The following is a 20124-nucleotide window of genomic DNA, read 5'->3' as shown; positions in this document are numbered from 1 at the left end:
TCCACGTAACAGATATGTGAGCAGAAATGCACTAGATGTTGTGCATTCATATGTATGGGGCCCTACGAAGACCATGTCTATGGGAGGCTATAGGTATTATGTGACATTTATTGATGACCACACAAGGAAAGTGTGGGTATACTTCATGAAGGAGAAGGGTGAGGTGTTCACTCACTTTCAGAATTTCAGAGTTATGGTTGAAAAGCAAACAGGGAAATATGTAAAGTGCCTAAGGTCAGATGGAGAGGGAGAGTACTTCTCCAATGAGTTCTCTGAATTTTTGAAGAAGAATGATATTATTCGGAGACAGTTTACATGCAGATACACTCCGTAGCAAAATGGAGTTGCTGAGCGAAAAAACAGGCACATTGCTGAGATTGCGCGAGCATTGATGAACGAGAAAAATATGCTGCATAGCTATTGGGCTGAGACTGTTTCTATAGCAGTTTACATCATGAACAGGACTCCAACTGCAGTCATACATGATGTAACTCCAGAGGAGAGGTTTACTGGTAGAAAACCTAATTTGTCTCATCTGAAAGTCTTTGGATGCATTGCATATGTGCATGTGCCAGATGAGCTAAGAACTAAGCTGGATTCAAAAGCTGAAAATTGTGTGTTTATTGGATATTCCCTTGAGCAAAAGGGATACAGGTGTTATAACCCTGCTACACGTGAGTTGAGGGTAAGCAGGGATGTTGTTTTTCATGAGATGAGCAGCTGGTATGCTGCTGAAAAAGAAGCTATTGTTGGGACTGATGTGAGTGGAAGTGTAGTTGCACAGAATGCAAGTTAGCAATCACAGTCTTTGAGTGGACCAGGAGAGTCCTCATCTAGTGGTTCTGTTTTGATAGACCATGGAATGGCAGGCTCCATCATAATACCAGTCTTGCAAATGTGATTAGTACATCACATAAAGGAAAAGAGAAAGTGGTTGAGCCCCTTGGTATGCCTGACGTTTCTGCAGGGCATTCTCATGTTGATGGAGAGTCTAGTGGCTCAGAGATGAGCCTTGAAGAGGAGCTTGGGATCCCAGCTATGAGAACACCTGGTGTAAAGAAGGCTATGGAAGCCATGAATGAAAAGCTGCGAAGATCTGGGAGACTCAAGAATCCTGTGCAAAGGTTTACATATGATGGTTATGTGGCACATCACTATGCATATATAGCAACAGTTGTGCAGGTTGTAGAGCCCACATGCATTGATGAGGCTGTTGGAAATGTGTGTTGGGAGAAAGCTATGGATGAGGAGATGGATGCACTGTATGGAAATGAGACTTGGGATTTAGTGCAATTGCCTAAAGGCAAGAAAGCCATTGGATACGTGGCTGTACAAAGTAAAACATAACAATGATGGAAGCATAAACAGGTATAAGGCTAGATTGGTAGCCAAAGGATATGCGCAGACATATGGCATTGATTATGAGAAAACTTTCAGCCCAGTTGCCAAGATAGCAACAGTGAGAGTTGTGATAGCAGTGGCTACGTCAAAGCAATGGTCTTTACATCAGATGGATGTAAAGAATGCATTCTTGCATGGGGATTTGCAGGAAGAGGTGTATATGTTGCACACACCTGGTTATGACGATGTGAGTCACCCCGAGCATGTTTGCAGGTTGAAGAAAGCCTTGTATGGCTTAAAACAAGCACCAAGAGCATGGTCTGACAAGATTTTTAAATATCTTGTCACTATTGGCTTTCATGTAGCCAATGCAGATTTCTCGCTGTATGTGAGACATGGTGATAGAGGGGTTGTGCTTGTTGGTCATCTATGTAGATGACTTGATCATTTTATGGAGGACCATGATGCAGAGATCTTTGATGTAAAGATTTTGCTTAGAGAGAAGTTTGAAATGAAGGATCTGGGGGAGCTCAGATATTTCTTGGACATTGAGGTGATTAGGTCACCACATGGTATTGGATTACTACAGAGATAGTATGGCTTGGACATGTTGTCCAAGTATGGTATGATAGGTTGTAAGCCTATCTCAGTGCCATTGGATCAGAATGGTAAGTTGAGTGCAGATTCAGGAGAGATTTTGGAGGATCCTACTATGTATAGGCGCATAGTAGGAAGCTTGATCTACATGACGATCACCAGACCAGATTTGAGCTATGCTATTGGGTTGGTGAGTCAGTTTATGCAGGTTCCACATGGAAGCCGCATTTGGATGCATTGAGACGCATACTGAGGTATGTGAGGTCTACTTTGCATTGTGGACTATTTTATGAGACTGGGACGACAGAGATATGTGTACATGGGTACATCGATGCAGATTGGGCTGGTAGTATCTCAGATAGAAGATCTACTAGTGGTTTCATCTTTGAGGAGTGCTACTGTAACTTGGTGTAATAGACCCTTGTAGGCCATAATAAACTTTTTTGTGTCATGCATGTAGATAAAGTTTAAAATTAATTTTTAGGTGATTTTGGATGTTTGTGCAAAGTCTCATATGGGCATGTTCTGACAGTGACTCATCCCACCTTCACAAGTGCATACATTGGGATTGATTTTTGAGCATGTTATGGATTGAATTAGGAAAAGTTTTGTATGTATAAAATGTAGCCCTTATCACATAGAACAACTTTGCCAGAGTGAAGGTTTTATACTTTAGTCGTTTTCAATCTCGTTTAATGTCTTAGATTGGAGAAAACGTAAGAAAATGCCTGTTTTTCACTCTCTATAAAATTCAATATTAAAGTCTGTTTTTTGTCAGAGGAGGCAAGTCTGGAGAGAGAGTGTCTCACAACGCTTGTAGAGCTCACCGAGGAGAACAAAACACTATCTCACGAGCGCAGGTAAATTCTCATCAGTTTTGGAGATACGAAAGCTTGAAGAAGGGTCGATTTTTCCAGTGTTTAAAAAAAACGTGGTTAAAAAAAAAAACTCAACTTTGCTAATCTTTTCGAAAAGTTTTCTTTTGTTTTTTTTTACCACGTTTTTGTAGCATTGACCACGCGCCAAATTTACAGGAAAGGGTCGCGCGTTTTTGGAGCACCGTCTCGCTTTCGGCTATTTTGGGCGAACGCGTCTCTCTATATTCGGCATACCGCGTCTCTCTATATTCGGCATACCGCGAGTGTGTGTGTGACACATATATCGCGAGACCTCTTGTGATTACAATTGTGAATGTGATTGAGAGCGTGATTGCGATTGAGAGTGTGATTGCGAGTGTGAGTGTGATCAAGGCAGCCTATGCATACAAACACTCGGAGGTGGTCAAGTGGTCGAGCTTCTGTATATAGAAGTACTTTTTCCGCTGTAACCTCTCTTGCAATATAATAAAATCTCTCTCTCTCTCTCTATCTATTTGATCTTGTCTTGTTATCTACCAATATTCTATACTGTATAGAACGGTCTTGTTACACTTGGAGCAGCAAGAAGCAGCCTACGGTTGCTCTATCTAGTACAGAGGCCGAGTACAGAGGAGCTGCTATGGCAACATGTGAGGTAGCTTGGTTGAGAAAGCTACTTGCAGATTTGGGTCTATCAGTGGATAGACAAGTTGTCATTTTTTGTGATAACATTAGCAGTATACAGTTAGCCAGGAACCCAATTTTTCATGCTCGTACGAAGCATATAGAGGTCCACTATCATTTTGTCAGAGAGAAGGTCTTGGCAGGAGACCTTGACCTTGTTTATGTCAGCACACAGGATTAGCATAACAATAGGATCTTCCTCCATGCTCTCCACATCCGCATTGCAAACCATCTTCACTTCATCACAAGTCTCTACCCCATCCTCCTCCCTTGTAGAATCTGGCAAAGAATCATCCTCAAAGCATTTTGTATCCAACTCCTCTTCCTTCTTATCATCAGCCAATCCCAAGGCATCATCCTCTTTGCTTCCATGTGCATGCATGTCATCCAGATCCGAATGCAAATGATCTTCAATAGAGCAATCCAAATCATTGTCATGCACAGCCATGACGTCCCAATCCAAAGAAGAATCCACTGGCAACTCCTCATCTGCAAAAGTCTCAAACCTTGACCTAGATTCCTCATCTTGCTTTTCAACATGCACATCCTTAGTTTCAATCGCAACATCAATAGGGAAAACCTTGGCTACATCCACATCATGTATCAAACACACATTTTCACTTTGCTTCTTCACGTGCTTTTCATCCACCTTCACATGCCTTTGGAAAAAAATCAGAAGGCACATAGAACATCCCCCTTTGCACCTGCATAGGCCTTTGAGGCTCCTGTCTAATCAAACTTTGCATAGAACTCTTATCCACCTCAACCAAGTTTACATGCATATCCCTTGCAGACACAACACCTTCATGCGGATAAAATACCCATCTCCATCTGCTTTAAAATCTTGCCTTCCTTTTTCCTCGCAACCCTAACTGCATCATCAAATGACTTGGGATTCTTCAACTCAACGCTGACCTTCAAACGGGGTAACAAACCATCAACAAACAAGCTCTTCTTCAGAAACATAGGAGGAACTTCCTGCTTCAATGTCGTACACCACCTACTCCATAAACATGTAAATACCTGCACAAAATCATCCAGTGATTTTCCATGGACCTGCTTCAAGATGCTCAACTCCTGCCAAAGCACACTAGGCTCCTCTGCTTTGCTGAAAATGCTCAAAAAGACCTTCTTTCAACCTGTCTAAGGTCAAAATACCATGTAGCTCATATGCCGCATCCTGTGCTTCAAAATCTTTAAGCCAGCTTCGGGCATCTCCCTTCAAGAAAATCTTTACTAGCCTCAAAACCTGCTCTTCATCTGTAACATGATTGCTAATGCATGCCAACTCCATTTGCTCCAAAAAGTCAAACACATCTTCACCCTTCCTGCCATGAAATTCTGGATAAGACCACATCATGAAAATCTGCAACAATCCCTGCCAAAAGAAGCGGTACAAGTCTCTTTCCTATGGGACATACACCCTTGTAGGTGAAGAAAAACACTTGGCCCTCCTTAGTGGGGGCACGAAAAAGCTGTTGGAAATTCCAGACCACGTAATCACCTGCCTCTATAGCTGTCCATCCAACAGCCTTGGAAACACCACGAGCCTAGGGCACCACCAGCACACTGGCTGGAACACTTCTCACATGGTTCACCACACCACCCACACCACCCACCCACCCACACCAGAAAAACAGCACAATGACCCTCTTCTAACCACAACAGCCTCTAGATCTTTTACGGAAGAGGAAAACACCCGGACACATATGCAGATTTCATTCACACTCCTCTCAAACCTTTGGAGTCAACACTGGGCCTGGCACACAGCACCACTCCACCCCGCACAATATCATACTCTATCAACCCCTACCTTGATATCTCATCATGGATTAAATTCCCCTTGTCTGCGGCTACAGCCTGATCACGAGAGAGAGAGAGAGAGGAAAGCAGCGTGTATGTGTGTGTAACAAGCTTCCTCCTCACCAGGCTCTTGATACAGCACCACACTTGGCATACACAATCACTAAGAGCAGCGCCCGGCAAAACTTCTCCTCTCTGTGCTTCCATGCTTTGATGATCGTGTACGCTCGTCCTTTTTCCAGCCGGCTTGAGCAACCACGTGCTTCCTAAACATGGCCAACACCCACATACACATGGCACCAGAGAACGACATCCAGAATCAGCCCAGGATTGACCAGCCATCATGCCAATTGGGGTTCCCATATATTTCCACATGGAGGCATTACCAAGAGCTCTCAAAAGAGCATGAAACCACCTTGTTCCAACATACATGCATCAAAGCCCAAAGGCTTCCAACATCAAAGGCTTTCCGCAAGCTTTCCACACATTGGAGACCAATCTTCTCCAAGGCCATACGCACAGCTACAATGAAAAAAAACTTCAAACCTCAAGCACCTGCTCCTAGAAAAAAAACATGCATGTACTGGCCTACTACAAAGCTATTCACTCTGTACACCTTCCAGGGCATTCAGGGCAAAGCTTTTTTGCATGCCATGCATCCCATATGTACACAAGCCCAAAACACTTTTACAAAATTTTGCCAGACAATAGTCCCAACAATGAGAAGGGAAAGGGGCGAATTGGAGAAGAGGGAGGCATGATGGTGGCTAGCGTTGGCTTGTGGGGAGCAGTAGAGTGGGCAAAGAATCAGCTTGTGGGCAAGGAATCAAGTCCGTAGGTGGAGAAACCAAGTGGGGAGGAGGAGTAAGAGAGAGGTGGAGAAATCGACGCTCTTGAAATTTGAAAAGTCTTAGTTACATTACGTGTGAAGTTAAAATTAATTGTTTGTTAAGGAAATGGCACCAAACATTTGACTGGCTGGGCTCTAACTCCAAGTGGCTTGAACTACCCTCTGGGAGGCCTGGAGGTCGCTCAGATGTAGTCGTGTGAACAGGCCCTAAGTGGTTATAACAACTTGTGGACCAAATTGAAATTCCCAACGCACTTAAATGGACCGCTAAATGCAACGGTAATGTAGAAGTGGAAAATGAACAAATGTACAATGGCGCTATTAATGACTGTATACAGAATTAACGAGGAGACACAGGTTCAGAATCGGGAGGAGGCTGTGTCATGCTACTTTCGGTGGACAGGCCTAGTGCTGTACTAGTACGTACTACGAAGGCCAGAAGATGTGGTCGACGACGTCGAAGCAGAGCTAGTTGAGCCGGCTATTTTAATTACGGGATCGACTGCACGCACAGACTGACGGTGGTGTTGCCGATGATAATGATGGTCTTGCGGTTGTATACTCGGTGATCTATTTGTGGTGGGGGTGTAAGGGTAAGCTGGACTGGTGGTGGGAAGGGGCAGCAGCACCCTATCGTGAAGAGCTTGGGTAACCTGCCTCATGCTGGGGCGCGACTCTGGGGAAGGATGGCAGCACAAGAGAGCAACGTGCAGAACGCACCTCCATTGCAGCTTTACCTGCATCAGCGCCTGCTCATCATCAGCTGCGTTAAGGACCACATCGTCCAAGATACTTGGGGCAAGGGCGTCTGTGATGTTGCTGTGCTCTGCATCATGAAGCCGCCAAACCCAATCGACCAGATATTGCCTTGCAGTGACCTGTCCATGCAGGCTCGCCGCCCACATGCCACCTCCAGTGCAAGCACCCCAAAGCTGTATACATCCGCTTTCTCGGTGGCCCTGCCCCTGTACACCAGCTCCGGCGCCACGAAGCCCGGTGTCCCCGCCGCCGTCATGCTCACCATCTCATCGTGTCGTATCAGGCGGGCTAGCCCAAAATCGCTCAAGTTCCTCCGTCAACAGAACATTGGCCGCCTTCACGTCCCTGTGGAGCACGCATTCCCCCAATCCCCCATGCAGGTACGCGAGAGCAGCAGCCACCCCTTCCAGAATCCTGAGCCTTGTCTCTCTCCCCAGCGTGCCTTTCTTTTTGCCAAACAGAAACCCATTCAAACTGCCGTTTGGCATGAACTTGTACACCAGCAGGGCTTCACCGTTCTCGTAGCACCATCCCTGCAGCTCCATCAAGTAGCGGTGCCGAATCCGGCTGAGGATGCCTATCTCTGCACAGAACTCAGCTTCCATCCGCACACTCTCCTTCAGCTTCTTCACAGCCACTACACATCCATCTGCCAGGGTCCCTCTGTACACGCTACTGAATCCACCTTCACCGGCCTTGTTCTTCTCACCGAAGCCCTGGGTAGTCCTGTGTAGATCTCTGTAGCTGTAGCGTGGCACGGCCCTCAACGCATCTTGTATGTCGTTATTGGCATTGCTTGGCCGATATGTTGCGTTGCGCCTCCGCCTCCTTATTACAATCCACATGTATACACCTGCACCCAGCACCATTAACGCAAACAAACCACTGCCCAGTGCGGCAGCTAGAGCAACGCCAGGCTTGAAATTACTGTTTATGTTTGGACCTTTATTAGTGAATGGCTCCTCATTACTGAAGTTCCAAGAGTAAATTGCATGCCCTTCCAGGCCTCGCGATAGAGGGGCGCTTGTAGCTGAGAACCCAACATATACATACCTTTGCAGGAAAAGGGTTGATAGATCGTAATGGAGCTGCAAGCAAGGATAGGCAGGACGCTCGCGAGAGGTACTGGTGTTGATATTGGTCATCCAAACCTGGATAAGGTTTCTGGAAGCGCTGTACTCTATCCACGCTATGAAGGTGTAGTTACTGTAGAGGTAGAGATCTGGGTAGAAAGGGTTTCCCTTGGTTGTATCAGTGGTGTTAGAAGATGTGACAGAGTTGATGTCGATTCCGATGTGACTGTAGCTTGGATCCAGATTAATGGTATGTAGACGAGAATCGAACTCCACCGCAAAGAAACGGTTTGCGTCTTCTGCCGGAGTGGGATTATATGGATTTTTCAGACCAAAGGTTCCTTCATAATTGCTGTTATTGGGAGCCTGCTGGGTCTCAGAGATGAAGAAAGCCATACCGCTGCCACACGCTCCGTCAGGAGCGGTGGTGGTGATTTGGAAGGTGAAGGATGTAATGAAAGACAAGGCAGTGTTGGTATTGTCGGAGAAGAAGAGGATGGGATCCTTGTACACGATTCTGCCCAGATTTGTGTAATCTTGGGAGGCATTTCCAGACGCAGGGGTGAGCCAGAGGGCGGAATCGTTGTAAGAGGCGTTGGGACCATCGGTGTACCAGCCTTGAGTGACGAAGGTGATGTTGGCAACGTCCTCCGGGCGGTCGAAAGCGGGGTGCTCAAATTGGAGGGCCTTTATCAATATTATACCCCTGCTGCTGCTGCAAATATTTAGCACCATTAATACTGTTGGCAACAAGCTCATGGCGCACTTGCTGCTGCTGCTTCATTAATTGGCGCGCGCGGATTGATCAGTGGGCGCGGCTGAACTACTACCCAATAGGCCCAAAAGCGCCCTGCCCAATAGGCTAGTATATTAGTAATGTTAATGGAGGCCTGCAGCTTATATTAGCATATTGATTATGCATTGGCGTGGTCTAATACAGTTAATTGCTACGCGGCTTGCTATTAGTTTTTTCCTGTTAAGACGCGGTTTTCAAAATTAATGTGAACGATTATGCTAGTTAATTGCTGACTAATCTTGTGAGTTCACATCAAGCGGTCAACTGTTCAAGATCGTATTTGGCGCGGTGTTAACTGCTCGACTGCCGGACCCCGGACGATTTGCAATATCGTGCCGGCCATTCACATAAAGATAAGGACTTCACGTGATAAACTCTAAGAATTCAAAGATTGGGTTGTTTTCTAGCCAAAAATTTGATGTCATAGTGACCTTTCACATTGGTAGGGAAAAATTAATTTACCACTATGTTAGTGTCAAAACCTTCTCACTTAGAAATCAAAGGTTTCTCAAATGTTCTAAAAAAAGATTTATTTCGAGCACTGAGTCTTACCTGTTGGGATGTGTGCCTTGGTGGTATTAATTATGCACTCTTGGCGTAGTAGTCAATCAATAGCTAAATATTGTGGATGCAACTAGCTTTGCAACCATTTAACATTTGAAAAACCTTCAAAAAGCTTCTCAAAAATTTAACAAAATATCTTTAAAAATGAAGATTTTTAGAGCCACAATGAAAGGACAGATTGGAGGAAAAAAGATAATAATTTCTCATTAAGAGCAACTTGAAGGTTTTACGATGGAAGAGGAATTTTCTTTGTTCATAATAAGAACCATCATCAATTTTTCCATGAAAATGAAACTCTTTGCATAATAGAAACCATAAGTGAAACTCCTTGCATCAATTTTACAATGGAAGAGGAATTCGCTTTGTTCATAATAGAAACCATCATCAATATTTCCATAAAAATGAAACTTCTTTCATGATATCAAAAGAAGAATTTGCTTAATTTTTCCATGAAAATGAAACTCTTTGCATAATAGAAACCATAAGTGAAACTCCTTGCATCAATTTTACAATGGAAGAGGAATTCGCTTTGTTCATAATAGAAACCATCATCAATATTTCCATGAAAATGAAACTCCTTTCATGATATCAAAAGAAGAATTTGCTTTTTTCATAATAGCCACCACCATCTTCAATAGTTTCATGAAATTGAACTTCTTGCATCATCCTCGTGATCTTTGATTCTCATTACACACTGACCTAACACACTGACCTAACATTCATAAAAATCATGAAGTTCAATGTCGAAATTACACTTATAAATTTAAGAAGAGTAGAAAACTTCATATACTTTACCTTTCATTAATTCTCCTCAAAGCCGTAGATATGCCTTGTAGTCTTCACATCATCACGCCTCATCAAAGTCGAACTCCGCCAATGGGGGACCTTCGATTGAAACTCTCATCAAAGTAGAGACACTTTTAGTGGTGAGAGAATTTCTTAATTTGGACTTGATGATGATATTTTGGACTTGATGATGATATTTCTTAATTTCTTAATTTGGACTTGATGATATTTTTGATACTAAACCCACGTTCACAAACAGCAGTACTACAACATTGTAATAAAGCTATATGTGTTAGTTTAAGCGAAGTTCCATACTTCTTTCTCAAAGTATCATTGTTTACTAATATAAGCCCATGTGTCCTGGAGGTTCCATCCTTTTCAATCAGTAATAGCTTGAATTTTGAAGGTTTGATACTCTCTTCTCAAAGAGATAGGATTTATAAAGCCTTCTATGGTATGTTCTCCTTCTGTGATTTTACTTTCTCCATAAAATTTTATAAGTTGTTCTAGTTCATCACCTCCAAAATTTCTCAATTGTTAGAGGATAACATGAAGGGGATAATATTTTCAAACAACTCAATATCGAGTTATCACTAAATCTTTTCTTCATGTTTTATATAACATGAGATGTGATTGACTTTTGAAAAGTTATCACACGATTAAGATCTAATCCATCTTGATTACATCTAAGCTCAATGCTTCTAAAGTTTTGAACCCTAATAGAGGCTCTCAATGCATAAAGCAACCCTTTAGATGGTCCATAGTCCGGAATAATAGGATAGCCTAAACTATCTTACCTACTTGCATTTATATCCAATGTCGGTTCCATGATAAATTCCATTTCCATAGCATATATTTGTGCATCTATTATTCATGGGATAGCAGTAACATCAACATATGTTTTTTGAAATACTTTCTTAAGAATAGTCAAGTGTGAAAGCAAGTCTCCCAAGAAATGAATAGCATACACAAACTCAAAAGATGGTACTTTTCCAAACAATGATACATTTTCCAATCGAAAATATTCAAGTAGAGGTTCAAGCAGCTCACAAAATATGTTGATAATTTTGTGCCTACTAAATTTGGTTTCTTTAATGTCAATGTCATTTCTTACTAAAGAGTCATACTCTAGCAGAACTGCAAACTCTTTTTCCTTATTTCTAGCATCTTTTTTGATATTTGACTTGCTTCCTTGCCTATAAGTGATCTCCTGTAGAGGTTGTCTTTGGGAAAAATTGCTTTGTCTCCTTTCTTATACGAGATCTCTTCCCACTCAGTTTCCTTTCCCATCTTGTCTTTATGTTTAGTTTGATTACTTGTCCACTCTCTGTTTGGAGTTTTTCCTTCTCCACTGAACTCTGTTGCATGACCAGTTGAGTCCTTTCCCTATTGGTTAGTCTGCTTAGCTTGATTCTTAGCACCCTCCTTTCTCTTAGGACATGCATTAATAAATAGCTTGCCCCCACTTTCCCCTAGGATCTAAGAAGTTTCTATCATTGTTGCATCTTGTTAAAGTTGTATTAGGACCCACATTAATAAACAGCTTGGCCCTAGGGTTTATAAACTAGCCAAGGATCCCACTTGTGCACATACCTTGTCCATAGGGCCAAGCTACATCCACTTGCTCACATAGCTTGGCCTTAGGCTTTTCCCTAAGGCCAAGTTTTACACTCTTGTTATAATTGTCTTAGGATTCACATTAATAAACAAATTTTTGTACAAAAGTGTATAGCTTAGGACCAAGCTCTATGCTCTTGTGTGCATAGTTTGGTCCTAGGGCCAAGTTGTATCTTCTTGTGCACATAGCTTTCTCCTAGGGCCAAGCTATGTAGACTAAAGAATATAGCTTGGCCTTACGGCCATGCTTTGTAATAAACAAAGTATCTAGCATGGCCTCTTGTGCTCATAGCTTGGCCCTAGGGCTAAGTTGTACTCAACAATGGGTGTATACCTTGGTCTTAAGGCCAAGCTGTATTGTTACTCATCTAACACTCAAAAACTAACCTACCTAAACTACTCTATTCTCTTTATGACTTTCTTTTACTTAACCTTTTCATACTAACTCAAACATTCACACTATACCAAAATGCACATACACTGAATATAAACCGAAAAAAGATTGCTTGATGTCTTACATCAAGGTTACAATAGCTCAGTAGCTCAAACTCCCCCAGATCCTTCATCTCAAACCTTTGATTTCTAAGTGTGTGTGTGTGTGTGAGAGAGAGAGAGAGAGAAGAATTTAAGTATTTCAATTTGTAATAATATTGATGATTGAATAATTAAGTATAAAAGTTCTGAAGTAACCAATTTTTTAAAAATAAGTAATTTTTTTAAATAACCATTTACTCATTTGTGGTTCGATTCTCCACATATGCAATCAATTCTCTATATAAAAAATTGTATTATCTAGATAATAGCCTATATTTCTTATTTATTCTCTATATAGGAAATTGAATTACCTAGATATTGGCCCATATTGTGTATATAGTAAATTGAATTATCTAGATATTGGCTCATACTCTCTATATAGGAAATTTAATTACCTAGATACTAGCCCATATTTCTTATATATGAAATTGAATTACCTAGATATAAGCCCAAATTTCCTACATATAGAGGATTGAGTAAATGGGAAATAGGATTGTCTAAATATATATAGAAAATTTCCGTCCACATAACATAACCAGGAAATCTCTCAAAATTTCCTATATATATATATATATATATATATATGGTAAAGTTGACTGTATAGGGAACCACCAAAAAGTTCCTTGTGCGAGCATTTTCTACTGCCATTTCAAGCTAGCTCTGAGGTGCACAATTTACATTTGGGCATCTGGCATGTCATGTAATTCGGCCATTACTTGCCGCATGTGTTCTATCTACAGGTCAATCGAGGGCTTATTCGTCCAGAGCATATTTACATCAATTTGTGATGTGGCCGCATCTGCAGTGCGGCAATTTGAGCTGCCGCTGGGTGTAGCGCCCTTATGGCGTTCGGTATTTACATGTTCGGCCAATAAATATTTCTCTAAAAATTTACATCTGCCAGGGTCGGTTGGTGTTCGTGTGGCTGATCTACATCTGCATCATCATCCTCAGGTTCGTGTGACTGAGAGGATGCGTTCGAGTGCCTCCAAGTGCTTTGTCCACGCATTTTGCATTCCTTCGGACAACTGAACACTGATCTTCTCAACCTCTGTTGCGTTGATTGCAACCATGTCCGGTTCCTCAGCTTCACAAACTTGGCACTTCAGGAGTGTGTTTTCGCTCTCCTTTCGAGCATACTGCTCGGCCAACTCTGCTATGTAGTTAATGTGCTCAGATGTCAGCGAATCTAGTTGCGCAAGTACATTACGGGAACAGTGAGCACTAGTTCTCCTTCTGCTCACACCAGGCTCTTTGCCCTTCTACGCTATCTCTACCTCTTCGTCTTCATCCTCGTCATGTGAAAGGATTTGTGCCAGCCTTCTCTTCTACGTTCTGTGTGCGGGTTCCCCTTTCCTGGTCTTGCGGGCTGTTCAAGGCAATGCATGAGCGACACGTGGTCCTCAAAATTGGGGAAAAAGGACTAGCTCATTAATATCCAAAAAATTGGGTAAATCGAATCCAATAATTAAAAATATCCATCACCGCAAAACCGATTACTCCACTACTCCAGCCGATACTTAAAGAACCTCCGAACCAATTTCCGAATGCCCTTCGGCTGCTTTGTCTTCATGTTCTTCGGTAAAAGGGTATTTCGGCATCCGCCCGAAATAAGGCCTGAGTCGGTACCCGTTGACTGCCACCCAACTTTTCCTTCGGTTTTGCACTGATGTGCTCACTCAGTAAGCTGTCAGAGTCGATCTTCATCCAATCTAAGGAGCTCTTCCATCCTGTTTTGCAGGGACTCGTCTTCGAAGAGTCTCTCCATGACTACAACTCTCATTGTGGGCACCAAGAACTCAATCGGCACTACCGCTTCAAGCCCATACGCCATCCGGAACGGGGTTAATCCTGTTGTTACCTGCTGATAGGCCGTCCGAAACGTCCACAATGTCGAATGCAATTTCTTGTCCCAATATGTTTTGTGCTCCTCCACCACATTTTTCAAAATTCTTTGCAGAATTTTGTTTGTGGACTCGGCCTCACCTTTTGCCTGCAGGTAGTATACTATAGACTTCTTGTGGATAATCATATGCCTTGTTGTCAATTCCTGTATCACTTGATTCAGAAAATGCGCTCCCTGATCACTGACCAATTCAATCGGCCAGCCAAATCCGGTCAATATATTTTCGTACAGAAATTTTGCCAACCACAGATTTTGCCTTGTTGTCCTTTAATGCTTTGGCCTCCACCGACTTCGTGCAGTAGTCTATTGCTACCGGAATATATATATTTCGCCCCGGGTGAGACGGTGGGGTGATCGAACCAACAAAGTCCAATCCCCACTTTTCAAATGGCTCAAGTGGTAGAATTGGGTTGTGCTGCATTCTGTCCATGATGGTTGGTTGGCCCAATCTCTGACAAGGGTCACATTGTTTAGCCCATTTTGCTGTGTCGGACCACACCGTTGGCCACCATAATCCCGCCTACAGTATCTTTCTAGCTGTCACTGCAAAGTGTCCTGCACACGGACTGCTTCCTTTTCATGTGGTGGTACACACCTCCTGAGTATTCCATCCCCTCCGAATTTGTATAATTGCTCTGCAATCACTCTGAAGAAGTGTTGGCTTTGCAGTGCAAGCCGCTTCCTTCTATCCCTTGAGAAAGCTTGTGGAAACATTCCCGTCTTCTGGAAGAAGTTCAGTATCTCTTCGTACCACGAATTCATCCCTTGCTGTAAAGCAATGGTGAAGAGTTCTGGTACTCCTCCTTTTGCTCCATCATTCTCCAGCCTAGAGAGGGAGTCAGTTACAGCATGTGACTTCTCGAGCGTGTGCACTACTGTGAACTCAAACTCTATGAGTATCAACATCTCACGTGTAAGTTTGCTGTGTAGTGATTGCTTTGCCACTAGATACATCAATGTCCAATGATCTACATGGAAGATGAACTTGTTACCCAAGCAGGTAGTGTCTGAACTTATTCACTAAGTATATCATTCCCAGTGCTTCTCTTTTGGTAACCGAATGCTACACTTAATCGACCATTGGCATAGAACACTGGTCTGAACTACTTTGGCTCCTTTTCCTGCATTAGCACACTCCTGATAGCAATGTTCGAGGCATCTACAAAGATGTAAAAGGGTAAGTCCCACTGCGGTGGTCACACTATTGGTGCCTTCGATAGCATCACCTTCAACATTCTGAATGCTTTGTCACATTTAGCATCCCAATTCAGGTCTTTCTTTTTCATCTTGCTGGTTTAGGGGTGAGGCTACATCTGCCAAATATCTCAACATACAGTTGTGCCATCTCACTTGCCCTAGAAACTTGATGAGCTCTTCGGTTGTCTTCGGCACCTTAGCTAGCCTCGTTACCTCCACTTTTCCGAGATCTATTGCCGCTCCGTTTGCTGAGACTATGTGCCTTAAGAGCATTCTACTGTTTACACAAAAAGCGCACTCCATTGGATTTAGGCTCAGTTGTTGCACTGCTCGACACTTGAGCAAGCAAAGCTCCAAGTGCTCTAGGTGCTTGCTTTTCTTCCCAAAGACACTGGAGTCGTCTAAAAAGACTCTCATGAATGTTTGCAGAAACTCCTCGAAGATCTCTTTGACCATTCTCTGAAACGTTGCAGGTGCATTCTTCAGCCCGAAATTCATTAGTATCAAAAGCTCCCCACTCAATGATAAACACTATTTTCTCTTGATCCTCAGGTGCCATTCTGACTTGGTTATATCCACTAAATCCATCTAGAAATGAGTACATCTCTTGCCCGCCGGCCACTGCATCCAACAAAGCATCTATGAACGCGGCAGGGGGAATGGATATGTGACCGTTGTTGCGGCATTCAGTTTTCTGTAATCTACACACACCCTAAGCTTTTTTGTTTTTCTTGGGGACAATCACTATGGCTGACAACCACGTAGCCTTTTCCACTAGGTAAGGGAACCCTACTTTCAGGAGCTTGACTATCTCCTCCTTTACTCTCGTTGCATAGTTGGGATTCATCCAATACCGCTAGTGGCAAATCGGGACTGCATCTTCTTTTAGTACTATCTGATGCTAAAAGAATTTCATATCAATTCCCTTCATGTTGTCGTAGCTTTGAAGGAATGTAGTAATTTATGCAATTCTATTTTGAAGTTGTCATCTAGTTTTGCACCGACCCGAACCATCCTTGGTTCTGCATATGTCCCTAAATTCAAACTCAGCAGTTTATCCCCTTTGACCCTCCTTGAATGTCTCGTCTCCTTCTCAAAGGCTTCTTCCTCTTTCAGGAGATCCTCCCAGTCTGGAATTTTGGCTGTCTCTTCGGCCATCTCTTGTTGCACGCACCTCTTTCCTTTCCTCTGTCTGTCCCCCAAAAATGTCATCGAACTCTATTTCTCGTCGCTTCTTTTCCTCCTCCTTTGATTCCTTTGCTTCCTTTCCTGCACTATATCTTTCCAAAATGGAAGCTATATCTATTTCAAACAATCCTACCAGGCTTTCTTTCATTACTGTTCAGGTACCTTGTCTCTTCGTCTTCATCGAACCCATCGGCCATATTAATCCCTTCGGCATACTGCGATCTTAGGGGCGTCCTAACTGTTGCCTTGGAGTGTACAGACAGTCGCACTTTCTTCTTTCCCCTTCACAGTGAGATTGTATTAGTTTCCCGGTTCTGCTTCGCTTTTGCTTGCCAAAGCCAGGGTTGGCCAAGTAACAAGGGATATGCGCCGCTTACATCCTCCATCTTCAGCACTATGGCTACTATGCTATACCTGATACCTGCTACTTCCAGCTCTAGATTCTTGATCAGTCCGTACGATTGAACTCTCCTTTGATCTCTGCAAATGGTGCTGGTTCTAGCGCCCTGATTCCCAATTCTGCACATAATGAGTTTGACAACACATTCACTCCCGAGCCACCATCTAGTTAGGTTTCGTGCACCGCTGTCCCTTTAAGACGGACATTGATCACCAGTATACTCTCATCACTTATTGCAGCAGTATTTGTTTCTACTGTGTTTACCTCAACTGGTTTTGTCACATGACCCCTTTCTTCTTGTATTCTCACCGTCATCTGTTCCCAGAAGTTTGGCACTAATGCCAACAAGTGCTCTGCCGTCATCTGTAGTGGCATTTTCTTCCGCTCACTCCATAGGTTAAACTCAGCAGCCTTTTCTACTTGAGCTGAGCTTTCGGCCTTGTCCTTGGCTTCTACTCGTTCCTTCTTCCTTGTGGCTTTCTCCGCCTGAGCTGAGCTTTCCGCTCTTTCTTCAACTTCTACTTGTTTCTCCTTCCCTTTGTTGGTTGCCTTGCTACTTTCGGCTTCTGTAGCACTTGTCGACACCTGTCCTGTCGGTTTTGTCTTCCCGTCTGGTTCCTGCACAATCTCCTTGACAGCACTGGCCACCATCGGTGAGTCAACAATTGGTGGCTCCTCTGGAATGGGCGGAAGCATCGGAAAGACCTTCCCCAAATTCCTCTCCTCAACCATCTTTTGTACCTGTTGTCGCACTTGATGTTGCTCATCCTAGTTTGTTCCCTCACTATTTCTTTTATGTGCCAGCAGAACGTAGGTTGGGATCTGCTTTGTCTGAGCCATGCTCCTAGTTACTGCCATCACTCCTGCTTGGCCCTTGTCCCTTGCGTCTACCGTCTGCCCAACGGAGATTTTTCTAGCCTCCTCATGTTCTAGAAACATCGGACATTGGTATTTGAAGTGTCCATCCTCTCTACAGTAGCACAAGGAATTTGAAACACATTCTCGCACATTGGTATTTGAAGTGTCCATCCTCTCTACAGGACATTGGTATTTGAAGTGTCCATCCTCTCTACAGTAGCACAATGAATTTGAAACATAGACGAATCACATATTTGTTGCCTTTATTGAAAACGCGGTTGGCACTAGACCTGCTGTCAAGGTTTAGTCAAAGCATGGGGGTATGTTAGGAAAACAATCCCCTTGGGGTTGCACTACTGAGGCTATGTGATGGAGGCTTGCTTATTGCTAGGGTATCAGATCTCATGGGATCAGGCTTGTTTCTTGTGTGAGGATGAAAGATGGGAATTTCTTTGTTAAATCTTGACTGAGGTTAAAAAAGAGTAGACAATTGAGTCTTTGGGGGGAATGTACGCCAGATTTTGAACAGTTAATATAAATAAATATTATTGATCCAAAAAAAATATTTTGCTAGATAGTTTACTGGAAAAAATGAACATATCTAGTAAAAGTCCGGATCTAGGAAAAGTGGAACACTTCCTAGATCTTCATTCTAGGAAAACACTTGCTATATAGAAAATAAACTAGTGAAAAATCACTATATAGTAAAGTATGTAATAAAAAGTTGTTATATAGCAAAAGTCATGAAAGCATTTACTATATAGTAAATTGATCTAAGAAAACTTTCCTATATAGTAATCTATATAGCAAAATATTACTATATAGTAATTAATAATCAACCAATTACTATATAGTAATATATATAGTAAAGTATTACTATATGGCAAATCAATATATAAAAAAACATTATATAATAATAATTATAAAAAAATATTTTTTATGAAGAAGATAAGCTTTTATAAAGAGATATACAATGAAAGTTATTTATTTTACTAAGCATTGTTACTCTAATGATTATTATATATAGTAGAGAAATAAACATAAAAAATTTTCATGAGACACAAAGACGTACTTTCATGGATACAAATTAAAGAGTGAAGTTTAATTAAATAATTGTCCAAAAAAATAAATATACAAATTTTTGCTTTAAAGAAACACAAGAAAAATCCATAAGACACAAAATGTCAATATTAGATAAAGTGGGAAAAATCCCATTCCCATGAAAAAATTGGGGGTATAGTAAACTCATCCAAAAGTTTGTCAAAACATATTCATGTGACATATTATTGGAAAGAGCTTGAAAAGTAGAATCTAGATCTACTTTGTCTGACAAATTTGGAGTTTGCATGTTCGAGTTATGGCCAAAACAAAATTTTTAAATACATTCCCATTTTGAGGGATTTTTTCCATTTTATCTAATATTGACTTCAAAGACATACTTTCACATGTGTGAATTAAAAGGTGGAGTGTACTTAAATATTTATCCAAAAAGAAGCATATAAAATTTTACATAAGTGAAACGTGAGAATCACGTGAGAATCTACAGAGAGCATAAAGATGTACTGAATTTACAGTCAGGCCGTTTGGATTGACAAATGTCCCAGCTACATTCAATCGCCTAATGCACGACATTCTCAGAGAATACTTGGATGTTTTTGTTCTTATTTTCTTTGATGATATTTTGACTTACTCAAGGAATGCAGATGACCATGAAGCTCACGTCTGAAAAGTTCTTGAGATTCTAAGGAAGCACCAACTCTTTGCAAAAAGAGCAAATGCACTTTCTTTGCCGAACGACCATGTTGAATACTTGAGCTTTCTGGTATCCAAAGATGAAATTTCTCTAGATTCTGCAAAAGTCCAAGTAGTAATAGATTGGCTTGAACCAAAGACAGTGAAAGAAGTCAGAGGATTCTTGGGATTAACTGGTTGGTATAGAATTTTTATACCTAAGTATGCTCTCATAGCTTCCTCCCTGACTAATCTTCTCAAAAAGAATATCCCGTTTCAATGGTCTACTAGGTGTCAGAGTGCTTTTGATAAGCTGAAGACCGCCTTGGTAACCAATCCCGTTCTGAAATTGCCAGATTTCTCTCTACCCTTTGAGGTAGTGATGCCAGTGGTTTTGCCTTGGGAGGTGTGCTCATGCAGGAAGGTCATGTAGTGGCCTATGAATCCCGAAAACTGAGAACGCGTGAGAGAAATTATGCTGTCCAACCATGACCTGGAGCTACTTTCACTAATGCCTTGAAGTTGTGGAGACATTACCTACTGGGTCAAAGATTCACTTTGATAACAGATCATCAGAGTTTAA

At 42.1% G+C, this 20124-nt stretch overlaps 1 protein-coding gene and 1 pseudogene across 1 annotated transcript; both read right to left on the bottom strand.

Moving 5' to 3' along the window:
* Positions 1 to 5445: 5445 nt before the first annotated feature.
* On the bottom strand, positions 5446 to 8788 carry LOC147629872 (putative L-type lectin-domain containing receptor kinase S.7; annotated as a pseudogene).
* A 5163-nt stretch (positions 8789 to 13951) lies between these two features.
* On the bottom strand, positions 13952 to 14597 carry LOC147629871 (uncharacterized). The gene is made up of 2 exons (XM_086810999.1): positions 14397 to 14597; positions 13952 to 14311 (listed from the first exon to the last, which is right to left on the bottom strand). Exons 1-2 carry the CDS (start codon positions 14595 to 14597, stop codon positions 13952 to 13954), a joined length of 561 nt encoding a protein of 186 aa, XP_086667125.1.
* Between the last annotated feature and the right edge of the window lie 5527 nt (positions 14598 to 20124).

This window comes from Cibotium barometz, chromosome 17 (assembly GCF_041138505.1).
Source record: "Cibotium barometz isolate CiBa-2024 chromosome 17, ASM4113850v1, whole genome shotgun sequence".
NCBI lineage: Eukaryota > Viridiplantae > Streptophyta > Polypodiopsida > Cyatheales > Cibotiaceae > Cibotium > Cibotium barometz.
Note: the sequence above shows the minus strand (reverse complement) of the source record. Positions and strands in the feature narration are given on the sequence as shown.

What these genes read in the sequence shown, in the direction of transcription:
- LOC147629871 (XM_086810999.1), bottom strand. Translation starts at nt 14,597, where the DNA reads ATGGACAGAATGCAGCACAACCCAATTCTACCACTTGAGCCATTTGAA. An exon ending in CTGTGGTTGGCAAAATTTCT is followed by an intron (nt 14,312 to 14,396) that starts GTACGAAAATAT and finishes CAAGTGATACAG; the next exon opens with GAATTGACAACAAGGCATAT.